The sequence below is a fragment of the Saccopteryx leptura genome, chromosome 5 (genome assembly GCF_036850995.1).
Source record: "Saccopteryx leptura isolate mSacLep1 chromosome 5, mSacLep1_pri_phased_curated, whole genome shotgun sequence".
Lineage (NCBI taxonomy): Eukaryota > Metazoa > Chordata > Mammalia > Chiroptera > Emballonuridae > Saccopteryx > Saccopteryx leptura.
Genome location: NC_089507.1, coordinates 194256227 through 194275756, shown reverse-complemented (window position 1 = coordinate 194275756; position 19530 = coordinate 194256227). Strand labels below are relative to the sequence as shown.

General features: G+C 56.7%; 1 protein-coding gene across 2 annotated transcripts; it reads left to right on the top strand.

The window, feature by feature from the left end:
- Positions 1–338: 338 nt before the first annotated feature.
- HSPA12B (heat shock protein family A (Hsp70) member 12B) lies at positions 339–19262 on the top strand. 2 transcript variants are annotated; one of them, XM_066387319.1, is made up of 13 exons: positions 339–471; positions 5301–5360; positions 7095–7192; positions 8213–8337; positions 11250–11436; positions 11822–11926; positions 12239–12355; positions 14237–14411; positions 15222–15308; positions 15760–15864; positions 15962–16220; positions 16667–16770; positions 17726–19262. In XM_066387319.1, exons 2-13 carry the CDS (start codon positions 5318–5320, stop codon positions 18385–18387), a joined length of 2067 nt encoding a protein of 688 aa, XP_066243416.1. In that variant the 5' UTR covers positions 339–471; positions 5301–5317; the 3' UTR covers positions 18388–19262. The 2 variants fall into 2 exon arrangements, with proteins under 2 accessions (XP_066243416.1, XP_066243417.1); XM_066387320.1 differs by lacking the exon at positions 339–471 and adding an exon at positions 1395–1547.
- The last annotated feature ends 268 nt before the right edge of the window (positions 19263–19530 follow it).

The following is a 19530-nucleotide window of genomic DNA, read 5'->3' as shown; positions in this document are numbered from 1 at the left end:
CAGGGAGCCCCTCCGCAGCCAGCCGAGCCGCAGGAGGCCGACGAGGGGTATGGAATTCCTCTTCCCCTCCCTCCACTTCCCCTCCTCACCCTTCTCCCCAGCCCCATCCCCCGGGCTGCTCCAGAGCCCGGCGGCCAGGCGCAGGAGGGGCTCAGGGAGGGGCCCTGGACGCCGGGCTCGGCTGGGCCCCTCGGCGGAGGCCCCGCGCAGGCAGGCCCCGCCCCGGCCTCGCACATCTGGGCTGAGAGCGCGGGGCCCACCCGGCGGCGCGGCGGCCATCCGGCCTGGGGGAGGGGGAGGGGACGGGGGCGGCGGGCGCGGTGGGCGGTGGGCGGTGCGGGGCCGCGGGCGGGCGGGCGGCGCGGGGCCGGCGCGCGTCGAGGGCTGCGGACGCCGTTTCGGGCGCTGCCACAGGCTTCGGGTCCGCGATCGCGGCGGCAGGACTGAGACCGCGCTGTCGGGAGGGCGGAGGTGAGTCCCGGGACGAGGGGCTGCTGGGCTCCCAGAGAGGAGAAAGCCGCAGTGAGCCCTCCCGTCGTGGGCTGTTGCCTGAGACCCCACCACAAACTTCTGAGCCCGGGGGCCGGGGTGGGGACAGATCTGGTAGACCGTATTTCCAGTGCGGCTGCGACTGTGGACTCCCATCCAGGCTGTGGGACCCCACACACGCTCTGCAGAGTGAGGGGCTGCAGAGACTCCTTGCTGTGGGGTGAGAGGCGGAGGCTGGTGAGGTTGTGCTCCAGGGGACCGGTGTGTGGAGACAGAGTGCCTAGACCTAAGGTACTAGAGTAAACACCTGGGGGTTAAGGGTGTGTGTGTGTGTGGGGGGGGGGGGTGTTGTGTGTGTTGTGGGTGTAGGTGTGGGTGTTCTGTGGTGGGGGTTTGTGTGTGTTGTTTGTGTGTGTTGGGTGTGTTGGGGGTGTGTGTGTTGTGTGTGGGGGTGTTGTGTGTGTGTGTTTTGTGTGTGTGGGAGTGTGTTGGGTGTGTGTGTTTGTGTGTGTGTGTTGGGTGTGTGTGTGTTGTGTGTTTGTGTGTGTGTTGGGTGTTTGTGTGTGTGTGTTGGGTGTTTGTGTGTGTGTGTTTGTGTGTGTGTTGGGTGTGTGTGTGTGTGTTGGGTGTGTGTTGTGTGTGTTGGGTGTGTGTGTTGTCTGTGTGTATTGTGTGTGTGTTGGGTGTGTTTGTGTGTGTGTGTGTTGTGTGTGGGGGGGTGTTGTGTGTGTGTATTGTGTGTGTGTGTGTTGGGTGTGTGTGTTGGGTGTGTCTTAGATGGGAAGGAATCCCAGGGCCTTTGGTCCACTCCAGAAGTTCTGGAGTGGCTGGGGGACGCAGGCGCCACAGTTGCCGACTGTGGACTGGCCCCCTGGCCAGGGAACTTGGATTTCTCTGCGGGTCTAGCTTCCAGGACCCGGTGGGGAGGGGTCCGGGCCCCCTGCAGGGCGGGCAAGCCTGTCTGAAGCAAGTTTGTGCGGAGGAGACAGATTGAGAGGGAGTGAACTCTAAAATATGGACTCTCTGTGAGAGCAAAGGCAGCTCTGGAGCCCCAGAAGGTGAGGGAGGTGAGGGGGACCGGTGGGCAGAGGGTGGGAGGGGCTTCAGGGCCTGGGCTCTGTGGGACCGAGGTTGTTTGTGAACTGCTGCTCCCAGGAGAGGACCCACCGGGGTGGGGCAGGATGTATGGAAAGAAAAGCTGAGGACGGGAGGGGCCTCCCGAGGCCGTTTCTGTCACCCCTGCCCCAGTACAGGAGCAGGCAGCCTCCCACGGGTCCCTCTCCTGGAGGGCTCCTCTCCAGAGACAGACTGGAGCAGCCCTGGGTGGTTTCTGACCTGGCCGGTGGGCCCTGGTTGGCCCAATCTCTGGCTTGAGAGAAATGCCTGCCCACCGAGTCGTTCCATTAAAGGGCTGGCAGGATCCTGAGCAGAGAGCAGTGGGTGGGGAAGGCTGGGTCCAAGCAAAACGAAGGAAAGTGTGGGGGAGAGAGGGGAGCTGTGAAGATCTAGATGAGCTTTTTGTCCTCATGAGCAGAGGATAGGTATGTGTGGAGCTCTGAAATCCAGCAATGCCACATGCCCCCCCCCATGTCCTGGGGAGCATAAGTACCCAACCTTGACACCCTCACCCCAGGAATAGATCCTTGAAGAATTCTCTCCAGCGGCTAGTAGTCCTAGGCTTTCTGATTCTGAGGGACACTCTAAGGCGTCTTCAGTTTCAAGTCTCTATTCAGCTACACCCTGTCCTGGTCCCCAATGACAGATAGATCATGCCTAGTGGGTAGAAGTCAGTGCCAGGAGTCATGGTGAAGCTGAAGATTAGAGGTTGATATGAGGTCAAGGGCTAGGGGTCACCAGTCAGTCCATGGGCAAGGATGTGTCAGTCTATGGGCAGGGTTAAGGATCTGTGTCTATGGGTGGGGTGGGGATCAGTCTGGGGCCAGAGTTTAGCCTGTACTTGTAGCCAGGAAATGAAGTTACTTTCTGTGTAAATCAAACTGCCCCACCCAATTATCCTCAAACCCTAAGCATCAGTTGTCTGAAATTAGTGGGTCCCTGGCACAGGCTCTACCTCACCCCGTTTCCAGTCATGGACTGCCCAGGCATAGCTTTTGGCAAGCTGAGGTTGCCCAGAGCCCCATGGTCAGCATACTCCTTAAATGTTTCTGGGTGTGTGTGCTGGTGGTGGGTATCCCAGAGACAGATCGGGCCACCTTCTCCTTCCACCTCCGCTTCTCAGGGAATCAGCAGAGTCCTCCTCTAACACACACTGATTTTGGTCCTCCATCCCTCCTTAAAGAACGCAGAATGACTGGAATAAAACTCTCAATAAGACCAAAATCTTCTAATAAGAGGAAACTCAGAATCCACATCATGAGAGGAAAGAATACTGTTTACAGCTGTTCAACTTTCTGCCTTTTCTACCTTTTTTTACCTGGATTTGATCATCGTAAGCCCCCTGTGTGACCCATTTTGCAAGAAAGGCACTGGGGCACAGAGGAGCAACAGGATGTACTCCAGCCAGGTGCCATAATAGCCCCTTGTCACCTCTAGACCCCAGTGTGGGGCACTCAGTGAATCACACACCCAGAGCTGGGAGGTAACTGGACCATCTTCAGACAGCTGGGGAGATTATAGGCACCCAATTTGGTTGTGAAATCCAGTTTAGACTGATGACTCTTGACCTTTTTCCTGGTGGTTCTAGATTATTTCTCCTCCAGACACAATAGCCATGGTCCAGAAAATCCATTCCTTCCTTCAACAAACTGTTTTCCCAGTATTTAGCTCAGAACCCAGCACAAAGATATACTCAATAAGTTTTTGCTGAAGATTCGAAACAACATGCAAATAGGGCCGCCAGCTTCTACCTTGTGGCCTTGATCTAATGTATGCTGGTAAATGTTTTACAGTCAACTCTGCAAAAGGGAGAAAACCCTGATTTGTAGTGTTTGCCAATTTCTGTGATGTAAATGCTCCCACCAGGACTGATTTCAGGCTACCCATGTGATGTCAATGAATGTGGAACTGGGAAGAGATGTCTAGAATCAGTGTGCCACTCCATCACCCTAAACTGGGCTCCTGTCCCTGGCTCTCAAGGCCTGTACCCACTCTGTCTATTGGCTTTCCCTTTTCTCAGCATCACCTAGCTGCTCTGTGAGTGCCCATGACCAGCCCCTATTTTTCCCCTGAGTCTGATTCCTGGACACCCAACTGCACCTCCAACAATAGCAGGATTGAGTGTGTCTGGAAATCTCCATGGTGCTGGCTATGTGGGAGTATCCCGGACATGTCTGGGTGGACTGTGCATGAACAAGGGTGTATGCATGTGTGTATGGGTGTGACAGCGCCCAGCTGTGTCTGTCGGTGTTCTGTCAGCAAAACTTCCTGATCAGGCCGCTGGCCACAGAGAGGGAGTCTGCTCCGAGCAGCTCTCCTCGAGCTCTAACTTCCCTCAGGCACTGCCCATTCATCCACCTTCCTCGAAATCTAGCTCCATTCTCCTACCCTCTGCTCTCTCCTAACCTGGGCTTACCTGACTCCCACTCCATCTCCATCATGCCACAGAAATGTGGCCCTGGGCCATTCAGACAGGTATTTCCAGTCTCATCTAACAACTGACATCTTTTCAAAACTATAGCAGGCATCTTGGTCTCCTGGGCCAGCCCACCTTCCTCAATTCAGCCTTTTTATGCACACGTTCCTTTCCCTTCCCTTCCCCCACTCTCCTCTGCCAACGACCCCCAAACGCACGTGTCCACCTCAGCTTCTCCCTGACCTCGGGGTTATATATCCTCTGGCTCTTGGTCCCTTCCCTCAGTAGTTTCACCCAGAACACTGCCCCTGTCCCCTGTGAGCCTGCCTCTCTCCAGTGTTCTCCATCTCACCACCCATCTCCTAGTTTGATTCAGATAATGTCATCTTTGACAACGTCTTCCTAATCCTCTGTATCCAATCCAGCCATCCTCCATCGGTCCTATTGGTTTTAACCTCTAACTTAAATGTCTTCACTTCTGTCTCAGAATACACAAGCATGACCATCATCAGTCACTGGGAGCCCCGAATGGGCTCCCGCTTCCATGGTGCCCACTGCAATCTAGCTTTGCATAGTGACAGAATCTTAACCAATGAGGTTTATCCAAGGTACGCTTATTCCTAATTAAAAACGCCAATCTAGTCCTGGCCCCAACTCTACTCTGCAAGATTTGCAATTGCCCTTCATGTGAAACCAAATCCGAAATAGGGTCCACGAGGGCCTGCCCGCAGGGTCGGCCACCCAGCCCCTCTCTCTAGCCTTCCCATGCTCCCCTTTCTGCCTCGCTTGTATCCAGCTGTGACTTTGACAGCATCACTTGTAATCTCAAATTCACTTGGGTGACTATCTGATTATAATCAGCCCCCCGGGCCCCGCTGTGGGTCCCTGAGGCAAAGACAGTGCCTCTCTGGATCTCTGATGTCCGCCAGCACCTGGCATACAGTGGGCACCAAAAACACTTAGGAGCATCCTGATTCCAACAAAGCAACTGTTAAAAAGACCTTTTTGAGACAAACTAGGATAGTGAGACTGAGCATTACATGAGATTAAGGAATTATTGTTAATTTTGTTACACCTGATAATGGTGTTGTGGTGGTGTTTTTTAAAGTCTTCATCTGTTGGAGAGACATATTAAAGAATTTATAGATGAAGCCATGTGATGTCTGGGATTTGCTTCAAAAGACTCCAGCCAAAAGTAAATAAATAAAACAAATAAGCAGTCAATGAGGGAACAAAGGAACAAATGAATGCTATTGTGCGCGTCTGTTCTTGTTCACAGCCAGAGGGCCTGCCGAGATGCTGGCTGTCCCAGAGCTGGGCCTGCAGGGGCTGTACATCGGTAAGACCCCCCCTTCTGCCCCACCCACCACCCCCTCCCCCAGCACTGAGAGGCATGCAGCCCCAATCTGTACAGAGTGCCTTTCTTAGAAGAAGCTCCTGACAATGTTCACTTGTGCAGGGAGGGTCGGTGCACACAGGACTGTGTGTCTGTCTGTCTGTCTGCCTGTGCTTTGCGCATGCGTACACACAGGACACATTTGTTCATTGGACCCTCTGCGTGTGTATTAGTGTGTGTATGCAGAGCAGGTCTGTGTGCAAAGGATTGTATGGATAGGACCTGTATGCATAGGACCTGGTGTGAGTGTGTGTGTGTGTGTCTGTCTGTCTGTCTGCCTGTGGGCAGGTCTCGGCACAGGGCCTTGTGTGAGAGTATGTATGTCTGCAAGTAGGTCTGTGTGCACAGAATTGTGTGTGTGTGTGTGCATCTGCCCGTGGCCTCTCTGCAGGGGCAGGAGGCCAGGAGGCAGGAGGAACACTCCTCAGGAAGTCCACTCACAAAGACCTGGCGGGCTGGGCCTTCCTTCCTGCCTCCCTTCCCAGGCTCAAGCTGCACAGGGACTTGGCCCCTCAAGCTGGAACTGGTGACAGGGCCTAAGCCCATGCTAGCTGTCTGAGAAAAGGGAGTCCTGAGGGTGTGACCACTATATCTCTGCCTCTCCAGCACCCAAGACAGACTCCAGCCCCGTCCAGGCACTTTCCAGATAGTTCCCCTCTTTTCCAGCCCCATGTACGCTCCTAGGGTTCCCCAAGGCCAGGAAGGGCTGGGAGCTGTCGGGGCCACCTGTCAGGGCAGCCGCTGAGGGAGCACAGGCCCCGGCCGCGGCCCAGCCTGGAGGCAGACAGACCAGTTTGCTTTGCCCGTGGGTCTTCGTGCCAGACCTGTCAGCCTCCTCACCTCATGCATGAGTCTCAGGGCAGCCCCAGTCCCCCTCACCAGGCCCTTAGCAAAGCCCAGCATGGTGGTGACAGGCCATCAGCTCACACCTGGGAGATGTCTAGCCAATCAGAACCCTGAGTCGCCTGAGCCTCCAAGCCAGGCTCCCTCTGCCAAAGGTCCCGCCCAGCCCTGGGCCTGTGAGAGGGTCCCAGGAAGGCCTCATGCTTCTCAGTGCTGGCCCCAGGTGTATGGGTGTCATGGAGGGTGGGGAACTTGGGACCCACTTTATTTTTGTGGACAACCCTCAGCTCAGGGCTGGCCTGGGAGAGGTGCTGCCCCACCTTGATCCTCTCCAGGCAACCAGCCAGGCCTATCCTTGGCCCTTGTGGGGGAGTAGAGGGTGGCTGCTCCCTCACATTCTGATTAGAACCATGTGACTTAACCCTAGGGAGAGGGGAGCAGCTAGGTCTATAGTTCCCTCACCTTTTCTAGTTTCTCCACCCTCCACCCTCCAGCCCGCCCCATGCCGGGGCTCACACACCCCATCTCTCCTGCTCTGTCTCTGAGCTCAGTCTCCCCACCCGCTGGAGGTGCTGGGGGTGCTGGAGGAGATGAGGAGTCCCCAGGTGAGAAAGGGGTCATCCTCCAGGGATCGTCGCCTCTAACTGATCACAAGCCCTCAGCCTGTTGGCCCTGCCTCAGTCTCATCCTTCCCCCTTCCCACCCAGTCCCTTTCCTCAGCAGGGCACCCCTTGCTTTCACCCAGGAAGGACTAATGAGAACCTCGCAGGCCTGGGTCCCAGCCGCCAGCACCGTACCCTGACTGTGCCAGAATGACTTGCCCTCTCTTTGCAGGCTCCAGTCCAGAGCGCTCCCCTGTCCCCAGCCCTCCCGGCTCCCCAAGGACCCAGGAAAGCTGTGGCATTGCCCCCCTCACACCCTCGCAGTCTCCAGTAAGCCCGGAGTGGGGACCTGGCTGGTGGGTGGCCTGGGTGGTGTGGAGGGACTGGTGCTCCAGAGAGCAAAGCCTGGGAGCTCACACACCCTGGCAGGGCCTGGGGGGCGGGGTGCCAGCGTGCCGCCTGCCCCCGCACTCTCCAGTCATGCTCTCTGCAGAAGGCTTGTTAACCTCAGGCGACCTTGGACCATGAGGGCAAACGTTCCTCTCTGGGGTGACACCTGGGGCCATTGCAGCCAGCCTGCCTGGGGCAGGTGTATTTCTGAGCATGTAGATTTTCAAGGTCCGCCCCCGGCCTCCCAGAGTCGCTGGCCCTCCTGTCAGTACAGCCCCACCGGAATACCAGTTACACCTGGGGAAGAGGAGACCCGTTGCTAAGAAAAATAGTTCGGAAATTACTAGCTTGAAGTATCCAGAACATAACCCTCCTCCAAGCTCCCTGGGTCGTCCCACCCTAGATGGCCTCATTCTAGTTATCCAGCCTGCTCTGTCTCTGAGCTCAGGGTTGCCTGAGGACCCCTTTGTTCTCAGGGAGCCCAGGCCTGGCCTAGGAGAAGGCAGGGATCACTCTGGGCACGTGCCCGGGGCCTCGCTCTTCTGCCACAAAACCGACAGTCTGGTTGTGTCACTGTGGCCGCAAAGTGCAGGAGGGTCAAATATACACAGGTCCGTGTGCTATGCAGCTGCCAGGAGGAGTGTAATTACTCCCAGCTGGCCCCGGGCTGGGAAATGGTGTGAGATGGGGTGGGGCCGTGGCCCTGGCTGTGCAGGCAGAAGGTGGGCAGAGAACCGGAAGCAGGAAAGCAGGCTTGAGCCAGAAGCTGCACAGGACTACCTGAGAGGCGGTTGCGTCTCCAGGGGTCAGCCTGGGGCCTGGGAAGGGAAGGAGGCCCAGGCAGGCAGGTGAGTAGGAGTGAGCCAGCTGATCTGACCACAGCCAGGGGAGGGCAAGGCTCCCATGATCAGTCAGCCTGGCCCTTGGGCTGCTCCCTGACTCTTGGTCTTGCACTTGCAGAAGCCTGAGGCCCGATCCCCCCAGCAGGCCTCCTTCTCCGTGGTGGTGGCCATCGACTTCGGTACCACATCTAGTGGCTATGCCTTCAGCTTTGCCAGTGACCCTGAGGCCATCCATATGATGAGGTGAGGGCCACTGGGCTGGGAGATGGGGGGGGGGGGGCAGGGAGTGTCATCATACCCTGGGATGGGCCTGGTCCCAGAAGTACTGTCACTGAAGAGACATGAGGTGCCCTCTGTGTCTTCCATTCCAAGTCTGGGCTCCCCTCTGGGGCAAAAGGTTGGAGGATGGCCTCAGAGCCTGAGCCCCAGCCTCTACTGGGCAGCTTCCTGCTCTCTGCAGGACATGTTTGGCTCTGTTTTTAATTTTAAAACATTTTCTTGAGATATAACAAACATACAGTAAAATACACAAATATCTAGGTTTTTATACAAACACATGCACATGTATATGTGTATATGTGTTTTTTTAAATAAAAGTGGACTATCATATAATTTGCCTTTTTTTAAACTTTCAACACTATTTTGTAGATGTTTTGTTTCAATATATACAGTTACCACCTTCTTTTAACAGTTGCATAGTATTCCATAGTATGGATGTATCATCATTTAGCCATTCTGCCTGACCTCTGGTGGCGCAGTGGATAAAGTGTCGAGCTGTGAACACTGAGGTTGCCGGTTCAAAACCCTGCACTTGTCTGGTCAAGGCACATATGGGAGTTGATGCTTCCTGCTCCTCCCCCCTTTCTCTCTCTCTCTCTCTCTCTCTCTCTCTCTCCCTCCCTCCCTTCCTCCCTCCCTCCCTTTTCTCTAAAATGAATAAAATAAATAAATAAATAAATAATTTAGCCATTCTTCTACTGACACATAGTTTTGAGGGAGGAGGTCTCTAATTTTTCACTATGACAAAAAGTGCTGCAATGAATCTTCTTCCTTTAAAATGTGTGCTTGGATTTCTGTGGGGTAGATTCCTATAGGCAGAGTCCTAGGTCGAGCATCTCAAATGAAAAACAAGGACATGAAGGATCAGAGGGTTAACTGAGTTGACACAAGTCACACACTTGTTATGAGACATTCAAAAAATCCATTCTGATGTTGAGTTTTGTTTGAATAAAACATTTCTTTGAACACTCCCTCCAGACCTGCCGACCCTGATCCTTTGAATGTATCTTTTTTTTTTTTTTTTTGTATTTTTCCGAAGCTGGAAACGGGGAGAGACAGTCAGACAGACTCCCGCATGCACCTGACCGGGATCCACCCAGCACGCCCACCAGGGGGTGACGCTCTGCCCACCAGGGGGCGATACTCTGCCCCTCCGGGGCGTCGCTCTGTTGCGACCAGAGCCACTCTAGCACCTGGGGCAGCGGCCAAGGAGCCATCCCCAGCGCCCGGGCCATCTTTGCTCCAATGGAGCCTCGCTGCGGGAGGGGAAGAGAGAGACAGAGAGGAAGGAGAGGGGGAGGGGTGGAGAAGCAGATGGGCGCTTCTCCTGTGTGCCCTGGCCGGGAATCGAACCCGGGACCCCTTGCACGCCAGGCCGACGCTCTACCACTGAGCCAACCTGCCAGGGCCTGAATGTATCTTAGTGGGGCTGCAGCCAGTAAGTGGAGCTATGGAAGACTCCAGAGCTCCCAACCCAGACTGAAATGGGGTCAGTGGGCTTCCCCAGGGCCCAGAAGGCTGGATGGAAAGGTGGACGGAGAGATGGACAGAAAAGTCACTGCCCCAAAGTTACAGGGACTTGACCTTTGTGAGCCTGGACTGCCGTGCCCCTTTCTCTGCTCCTTCACATCCGCATGAAACCGCAGGGGCTCTGAGCATTCACAGCTCCCCTAGGAGTCAGCAAACAGCTGCAGTAGGCTATGCGGGGCCCCAGGCTGCAGCCAAGGACGCATGAGGGGTTTCTGTCTTGTCAAGGCAACAGTCACAGGAAGTCACTGTGGGACATTCTGGCCTCCTCCCAAGTCCTCCCCACCCCTACCAGCCCCCAAGGCCCATCATTTCCGGCTCCCTAATATCTCTGGAGTACCCATCTACTCCCCACGGCCACCACCCTCTCACTTGGAGTTTTTCTTCTCCGTCCTCCCTCCTCTGCAGTGTGTTACTGCATGGGGACCAGTGGCCTTTCTAAAGGCAGAGCCTCTTTACACCCCAACCAAAACCCCACCAAGACAGAATTCTGATGTGGCATCGGACGTCCTTCCTCAGCTGACCGTAACACTCTTGTACTTTCTCCTGCTGCACATGAGCTAACTAACCTAAAGCTATTTCTCCTGTTCTTTCATACCTCTGAGCTTTTGCACATATGTTCCTTCTGCCTGAATTCCCAGTTTCCTCCCCAGAGGGCCGCACGGGCAAGCTTGGCCTAGACTGGTTAGGGCATCAGGGAAGGCAGAGGAACAGGGGACGGTTCCAGGCCAGAGAGCAAGGCAGGGAGTTCTGGGTGGATGTCTGGATGCATCTGTGGATAGCAAGGTTTGGAATCTGAATAGGATTTTGGGGACTGGGCAGAGGTGTATTCAACTGGGGCATAGCCGCTGAGGTGGGTCAGATCGGACTGTCCCGCATGCCTGAAGGGGCTTGTCTGGGGAAGGTGGCCTTGAGCGGGGCAATCCAGCCGGCTGGGAGACAGCCTCGCTGCGGTGCTGCAGAGACACGTCGGCAAGCCAGACCCAGGCGGGTGGAGGGAGGATGGCTTGCTGCTGCGTGTTGAGGGTGCAGGGTGGCGAGGTCAAAGGGTAAACCTCTTGAGAGTTGGAACGGAGAATGTTGGGCGGATCCTGTGGCCTCACGGATAGGGAGGGTCCCAAGAGCAGCCTTCAGGGAGATTTAACTGGATGCCAAGCATCATTTTCATCTTCGTGAGAACCCTACAAGGCAGGTACTATTATTATTTCCATTTTACAGACGGGAAGACTGACACTGGGAGAGGCTGAGTGGCCTGCCAAGGTCACACAGATCATCCCAGGGCCATTATCCAACCCCGAAGAGAAGAGCGGGTTGCTGCTGATCCCACTGACAGCCCTGTGTCTCCACAGGAAATGGGAGGGCGGGGACCCGGGTGTGGCGCACCAGAAGACCCCTACCTGCCTCCTGCTGACCCCGGAGGGTGCCTTTCACAGCTTTGGCTACACTGCCCGTGATTATTACCATGATCTAGACCCTGAGGAGGCTAGAGACTGGCTCTACTTTGAGAAGTTCAAGATGAAGATCCACAGCGCCACTGTGAGTCACACTCTGGCTCAGGACAGGCTCCGGCCAGGGAAAGGGCCGGGAAGGGAAGGGGCAAGCCTAAGGGAGGGTGGGCGGAGCTAAAACCAGGGAAAGGGCCGGGAAGGGAAGGGGCAAGCCTAAGGGAGGGTGGGCGGAGCTAAAAGGGGAGGGGAAGCAGGGTGCACTGGCTAAAGAGAGGTGGGGCTGAGGGGGTAGGGTTAGGGTTAGACAAAAGGCGGAGCTAAAGGGGCTGGGGACAGAGCTAATGTGAGATTAGAGTGAGTAGGACATGCACAAGAGGAGAAGCATCAGGAAATGGGGTGATTTTAAGAGAGAGGCCGTCAGGAAATAGAGGCAGAACTATGGCCTCTGCAGAGTTGCTCTGTGCCCCTGCCAGGATCTCACCTTGAAGACCCAGCTGGAGGCAGTGAATGGAAAGAAGATGGCCGCCCTGGAGGTGTTTGCCCATGCCCTGCGCTTCTTCAAGGAGCACGCCCTTCAGGTGCGCTCTGGCCCATCCCTCCCCACAGTGGTCAAGGAACTGCAGGCCCGTCCTTTCCCCTTAGCCCATCCCTTCCCCAGCTGATGGGTAGCCACTGTCAGAGGTGTCTTCTCTAGTGCCCTGCCTTCCTGTCTGGTAGGTAGAGCCTGCATCGCCATATAGGTGTTGGTGGAGGGGAGAGTGTTAGTGATTTTCCAGCTCTGCTAGGAAGACTTTCCTGAGGCTTGATTAGTTCTTCCAGCTCCCATAGAGGGCTGAAGACACCCCCTAATCCAAGCCAGCCCTTCCCCTCACTGCCCACTCCTGCTCCAGGAGCTGAGAGAGCAGTGCCCATCACTGCCAGAGAAGGACGCTGTGCGCTGGGTGTTGACGGTGCCCGCCATCTGGAAACAGCCGGCCAAGCAGTTCATGCGGGAGGCTGCCTACCTGGTGAGGACACGCAAGCAGAGCAGTGGATGTGGCTCAGGACGGCCCAAGGGACGGCCCCATACATACCCTCATCCACCCCACCACTCTTGGGACCATAGGTTCATTGTGAAGACTTCCGGCTTTTCCCTGCTGGGCAGTTTGGAGTGTTGTTGCCACTGGGTGGGGAGAGAATCTGCAGGAAGAGAGGGCTGAGGGACAAGAGGCGAAACCCGAGCCAGCTTAGCCAGTGTCTTAAGTCAGGTTTCCTAAAAGCAGAGCCCAAGATAAGGATTCTTGTGCACTGGTCTATTGAAGAAGGGCTCTCAGGAAAAAGGGGGTGACGGAAGCAAGACAGCAGAAAGAGCTGAGCAGGGATGCGGTCTCACTGGCGTCTGGCCTCAGCCTGACCCCATGGAGCGCTCTGGAGGGAAAATTGTACCCTGAAGTTGGCCACAGTGAGGCAAGGGGGCCGGTTTTTTGTGCATCCATATGAGTGTGTCACTGGTTACTGGGGGGAGGGGGGACCCTCTCCAAGTGAGGTGGTTCCCAGTCAGCTGAGGGCAGCTCTCCAGAGAAGGGGGCAGCTGTGAGCCAACAGCAGCCAACACTCCCAGTAGCTGATCCTTCAGCCAGCTCCATTATTTTCAGAAACCCCACCACCATCACCTCTGTAAGTTCTTCAGCACAGGAAACAGGACTATGCAACTGTGAAGGGCGGTGAGCTGGGCCAATGTCTGGGGCTTTCCTACAATAGAGATACTCAAACGTCTGGAGAAAGGATGGGTGCAGCTCAGCACCCCCCCATAAAGATGGGGGAAAGGGACACAGACTTCCATAGCAAAACTCATTGCTTGGTCCTGACCCTGGGGCCTTGGGGGACACCCTAGGACCTTCAAAGGGGATCTCAGGCCTGCCTGTAAACCCCTCGAAGGACACCAGGACCCCCAACCTACACACATACATTCATGGAGCAGGCATGCCCCAGGTGCCTATGCTAACCCTGAGCCTAGTGGGCATCCCCCTGCAAAGACCAGAACAAAAACAAGGCTGTGCCAAGCCAGAACACACTGCCCCTCCCCTGCCAGTTTACCCACCCTGCTTCCTCCCCCACTGTTCCATGGCTGCCAGCTCAGGAAGGGCTGGCCCTGGGCAGGAAGTCAGATACCTACCCATCCCCATCCCCCAACTGGTTAGAATCCAGGGAATCCCACAAAACCATAAAGGACTTTCTAGAGGGATTCCCCAATCCTGATGCCGGAAGTAACAGCTCCCAAGTGTTTTTCTCCCCACAACTGGCCTATCTTGGTGCCTGGAATTTCACTGTTAAGAGTTTCCTTCCTCTTCTACATTGGATTCCCCAGGAACAAAGTTCTCCTGGGAATAGGAAGCCTGTGGCTCCTGTCTTGACACCAGCCTGGTGGAGGAGGAGGGTTCAGTGAGCCGAAGGTGGCTTCCCACCGTCTCCTTTGATTGACAGTCAGCCCATTACTCACCCCATAACACACACACACTGTGCTGTCTAGTCCCCAGCAAGCCCCTCAGCCAGTGCCCAGCTGGCCAGCCAGTCCTGCTCCTGTGAAGGGGACCTTGTGCAGCCCAAGCCACCTTGGGCAGGTCAACGGGGCAGATCCCAGGTGCTCTAGGCTTTCACTGTGTCTAGGGTCTCTTCCTGCTGGGCAACCCTACGGTGTTCTTGGCTGTGGCCATGCCCCTGCCCAGCTTGGTCACAGAGTGATTGTGAGGCAGCTCCAAATTTGTGCAGCATGGAAGGGCTTGAGAGACGTAGCATTGGTGGGGTGTAATGGGGGAGGAGGTGGGAGCCCCACAGGCCCCGGTTGCCTGCACAGGGTGCCATCTTAAGTTTGACGACCCATGGTACTCCTGGCCCCCCACCCTGCTCAGGCCGGCCTGGTGTCAAGAGAGAATGCAGAGCAACTACTCATTGCCCTGGAGCCTGAGGCCGCCTCTGTCTACTGCCGCAAGCTGCGTATGCACCAGCTCCTAGACCTGAGCAGCCGCGCTCCTGGCGGGGGTCGCCTGGGGGAGCGCCGCTCCATTGACTCCAGCTTCCGCCAAGGTGAGCCACCTCCAGTGGTGGGCTTGGAGGCAGTCGCCTTTGGAGGGTCAGAGGGTTACTGAGACCAGAGACTCAGCCATGTCTAGCAGAGGCTCCCCTACCCTGGAGGAGGCCAATCTGAAAGGGCAGAAATAACCTACCTGGACTTCAGTCTGAAGGAGGAGGCCCAGTCGTGACCTGAGGGAGCCCAATCTGAGGGCAGATTTTGTCTGAGGAGGGTAGGACTCAGCGTGTCCCTGAGTCTTGGGGCCTGGGGAGCCCTGGTGGGGGTGCTTGAGTACTGACAAAGGAGGAAGTCAGCCCCTGCTCTGAGCCAAAGGAGAGGTCTTCAGGAGCTTCCCCCTAAACAACCACTGAGTCCTCCCCTCTCCTGACGGCAGATCAGTTGTTCCCCTCCACCCCCCACATCAACCCCAAGCTCCTGCTGCCAAGACCAGGCACTGAGAGCCACAGTCAACCCTGTTTGCCATGACAGGGTGAGGTTCCAAGTCCTGAGCTCCCTGGGTTCCCCAAGATCTACCCTGCACACACAGCTTCCTCAAACCCTCCTAACTGACTTGCTGCAGCCTGAGCCCTGGGCCTGCAGCCAGAAGCACTTCCCTTCAGATGTTGGTTACAGAATACGAGATTACCCCATCAGCTTTCTCTGGGTCTTTGGGGATCAGCACCGCCCTCTCCCATTTAGGAGTGGGGCAGGAGCTTCAGGAGCACTAGCTGCCCCAGGCGCTCACGCAGGGCACCCGAGGGACGAGGAGGATTGAGTGTGTGCCTCCTTCTAACCTCACTGTCCTGCTGTCCCTCAACCTCCAGCCCGTGAGCAGTTGCGAAGGTCCCGCCACAGCCGCACGTTCCTGGTGGAGTCGGGGGTTGGAGAGCTGTGGGCAGAGCTGCAAGCAGGTGGGGCTATGGGGAGATGGTGGGCTAAGTCTGGGGCCCCACGGGGCACCACATACTGATAGGGAAGGAAACATTCACGAAGTTGGCTCCAGCCCCTAGAAATCCCACCCCACCCTCCTCCATCTGTTTGTCCCAACCCGGCAGCCCCTTCAATCACCTGCACCGCCACCCCAGTCACAGCCATGCCCCTAAATCACGGCTTCTTCGGGGGATTCTCGGCAGATGGAGTTGCAGACCCCTGGACCCCTCCCCCCCATACACACACACACATACTTTGTGCCCCTACCCTGTGGCCTTAGGTTCAAGCACCTGAAGCCTCTCATACCTCCACATCGCCACCCCCACAAGCAGAACTTGAGACCTGTGGCAGGGCTGGAGGCTTGTTGTGAGGGGGCGCCGGGCTGAGGGTGCAAGGCAAGTGTCGAGCGTGTGCCCATCTTCGCTGCTGCAGGAGACCGTTACATGGTGGCAGACTGCGGAGGAGGCACGGTGGACCTGACTGTGCACCAGCTGGAGCAGCCCCATGGCACCCTCAAGGAGCTCTACAAGGCGTCGGGTGAGTAGCCAGGCAGCGCCCTTGAAACCCAGCCCGCCATCGCCCCCTGGCGGCAGGGTCTGGACTGACGACCATTTCGCCCCCTACCCCAACCCAGGTGGCCCCTATGGTGCGGTGGGTGTAGACCTGGCCTTTGAGCAGCTGCTGGGTCGTATCTTCGGCGAGGACTTCATCACCACCTTCAAACGACAGCGGCCAGCAGCCTGGGTGGATCTGACCATCGCCTTTGAAGCCCGCAAACGCACGGCAGGCCCTCACCGTGTGGGGGCGCTCAACATCTCACTGCCCTTCTCCTTCATTGACTTCTATCGCAAGCAGCGAGGCCACAATGTGGAGACGGCCCTGCGCAGGAGCAGGTGGGCTCCGGGGCCACAGGCTCGGGCAGAGTGTGCGGATGGGGAACGCCCCTACAAGGGAAGGGTGTGGGCCTCAGGAGGCAGTGGGAGTCCGCCTGATGCACTGTTTGCATACCTCTGGATAGCCTGGCGGCAGGGGGCATAGTATGAGTCCGGTTAGAATACGAAGCCCCAACTGAGGCAAGAGAATCGTGGGGCATGGGAAAGGGCCAACGTCTAGCTCCTCCCCACCCTCCATTCCGCCCACCCCCACCACATATACACCTTGCCAGGAAGCAAGGGAGGCTCCTTGTCATGCCTGGAAGAGAAGCAGGCCCTCGCTAAAGCCCCTGAGAGAGTGGGGCTGGAATAACACGCAACGTGCAGTCAGTGCCCAGGCCCATCGGCCTGGACAACAGTGGGGGCCAGGACCCTGACACTCGGGCCTGTGCCCCCTTCACCTGCAGCGTGAACTTCGTAAAGTGGTCTTCACAGGGGATGCTCAGGATGACTTGCGAGGCCATGAACGAGCTCTTTCAGCCCACAGTCAGCGGGATCATCCAGCATATAGGTGAGCGCCTGAGTTTGGGTCCCCCGTTTACCCCACATACACACCGGGATGCGGGAAACTGCAGCTGTTCGTGCCTGGAAACCTCCACACATCCATATAATGGAGGGAGACCCAGCATCATCTGGAATACCTGGAGGAGTCAGTGTGTTGGGGAACTAAGAGCTAGGAGGGATGATGTGTAGTCTTGCCAAGTTAAATAACCTTTGGTACTTCAATTTTCTAATTTATAATATGGTTGATAGTATTGAGTTCCCAAAACTATTATCACAGGGATTTAAATGAACTGAACTGAAGTACCTAGAGCGTGAGCATGTCTTACACACAGTAGGCATTTAACAGGTGTAAATGCATACCCTTCTCTCAGGTCCTCCACGTGGGAGCTGGGGGTGTATTGTGTATTGGGAAAGCAGAACCTACGAGGATCGCCAGGAGCCCTCAGTGAAAGCAAAGTTGTTTAATTTACAGAGACAGAGATAGCTTCAGAGAGAGGGACAGATAGGGACAGATAGACGGGAACGGAGAGAGATGAGAAGCATCAATTTTTCGTTGTGGCACTTTAGTTGTTCATTGATTGCTTTCTCATATGTGCCTTGACCGTGGGGCTACAGCAGACTGAGTAACCCCTTGCTCAAGCCAGCGACCCTGGGTCCAAGCTGGTGAGCTTTGCTCAAACCAGATGAGCCCGCACTCAAGCTGGCGACCTCGGGGTCTCGAACCTGGGTCCTCTGCATCCCAGTCCGTTGCTCTATCCACTGCGCCACCGCCTGGTCAGGCTGAAAGCGGTTTTTATTCATCAAAATCGGGAGACCGTTTTATAGTTTAAATGGCTAGTTGCTAACTGCAGGCAGGTGGAGGGGCAGTACCAGTGGCCGCGTAGTGGTGGCCTCAGCAGCTCATACTGTCACTCTCCTCCCCTTCCCCCTCCTTACCCCCGCCCCTCCACCCTATACCGCAGAGGCGTTGCTGGCGCGGCCGGAGGTGCAGGGTGTGAAGCTGCTGTTCCTGGTGGGCGGCTTCGCCGAGTCTGCTGTGCTGCAGCATGCGGTGCAGACCGCGCTGGGCCCTCGAGGTCTGCGCGTGGTGGTCCCGCACGACGTGGGCCTCACTATCCTCAAGGGCGCGGTGCTGTTCGGGCAGGCGCCCGGCGTGGTGCGGGTGCGCCGCTCTCCGCTCACCTACGGTGTGGGTGTCCTCAACCGCTTCGTGGCCGGGCGCCACCCGCCGGACAAACTGCTGGTTCGCGACGGCCGCCGCTGGTGCACCGATGTGTTCGAGCGCTTCGTGGCTGCAGAGCAGTCGGTGGCCCTGGGCGAGGAGGTGCGTCGCAGCTACTGCCCCGCGCGCCCAGGCCAGCGGCGCGTGCTCATCAACCTGTACTGCTGCGCCGCCGAGGACGCGCACTTCATCACAGACCCGGGCGTGCGCAAGTGTGGCGCGCTCAGCCTCGAGCTAGAGCCCACGCCGGCTGATGGAGGCCCCGACGCCGCCGGTGCACCACCCGGCCGCCGCGAGATCCGTGCCGCCATGCAGTTTGGCGACACCGAGATTAAGGTCACTGCCGTCGATGTCAGCACCAATCGCTCAGTGCGCGCAGCCATCGACTTTCTTTCCAATTGAAGGCGCGCGCGGGCGCGGTGCCAGCGCGGCTCTGCCAGGCCCGCCCTTTTTTAGTCTGGGGCGCTAGAGACCTGGCAGGGACAGATAAACGTCCTTGTTCTGATGTCAGCACCCTCCTGCCCCGGGAAATGAGGTCACAGTAGTGTGGGTGGGTAAACATCCAGAGACTCTAGCTTTGCAATTGGGCCCTGGGCCGAGGACTGTAAGGCTGACGATTCTGCCAAGGACCAAGGTCAAGGAGAGGGTCGGTGCGCCCACGGGGAACATGTGACTCCAAAGGCAGAATGCTCCAGAAGATTGAGCCCTGGCCTGAACTGGGGGTGGGGTGTGGATGCAGTTGGGAGGGAGAGGCCAAGCAAGGCCGCTACAGGCTGGGCAGTAGGAGGAAGGTTTACTGGGACTGGGCCTGAAAGGCTGATGGAGTGCACTGATTGATGCTCAGCCCACACCCGCAGTGGGGCAGAGCATCCCTGTGCCCCAGAAAAATGACACAAGAGGAACGGGTCCTAGGACCTTCCTGGGTGTGGTGCTAACCACCCAAGTATGACTATTCATTGAAGAAAGGGCAGTAGCAGGCTCATGAGAAGGAGGGTACAGGGTGAAGGCACTTATGAGGGAATGTGGGGGTAACATGCTGAGCGGACTTTGCTTCAGGACAGATGACTCATCTGGGAAGGCCCCAAGGGCAGCCTGTGAATGACCCACTTGAACCCTACCTAGTCCAGTCACAAAATAGGGGGTGAGGGCACTGGAGGGACAGAAGGAACACCAAGGACTGGTCTCAGCTCTGCCAGTCAAATCAATGTGCCATTATGCCTGCCCACAAGATGCAACAGCCATACCTGCCCAAGGACAATAAATGACAATAAAGCATTTATGCTGGTACCTTACAAGAGGGGACCCCAGTGGTGCAGTAGAGGGGGCCTGGATTCCAGAAAACTTTCAGCTGTGCATGGGGCTGGAAGTTGACCAGAGGGGGTGGTGCTGTCTACCTATCAAGCATCCCAAAAGACGCTACCCAGGTCCACAAGACCTCTCCCTGGCTTGGGCAGAAGGCCCCTCCCCATCCAAAATGCCTTAGCAACTATTTCTGGCCCTCAAGTCATCACCTGAAGATAGCTCTTTGGGGGCTAGGTGCTACAA

Bases quoted from the DNA above. Each gene is read 5' to 3' on its own strand.
- HSPA12B (XM_066387319.1), top strand. From the start codon at position 5,318: ATGCTGGCTGTCCCAGAGCTGGGCCTGCAGGGGCTGTACATCG. The intron at 5,361-7,094 runs GTAAGACCCCCC...CTCTCTTTGCAG, and splicing joins CCTGCAGGGGCTGTACATCG to GCTCCAGTCCAGAGCGCTCC. The intron at 14,412-15,221 runs GTGAGCCACCTC...CTCAACCTCCAG, and splicing joins TGACTCCAGCTTCCGCCAAG to CCCGTGAGCAGTTGCGAAGG.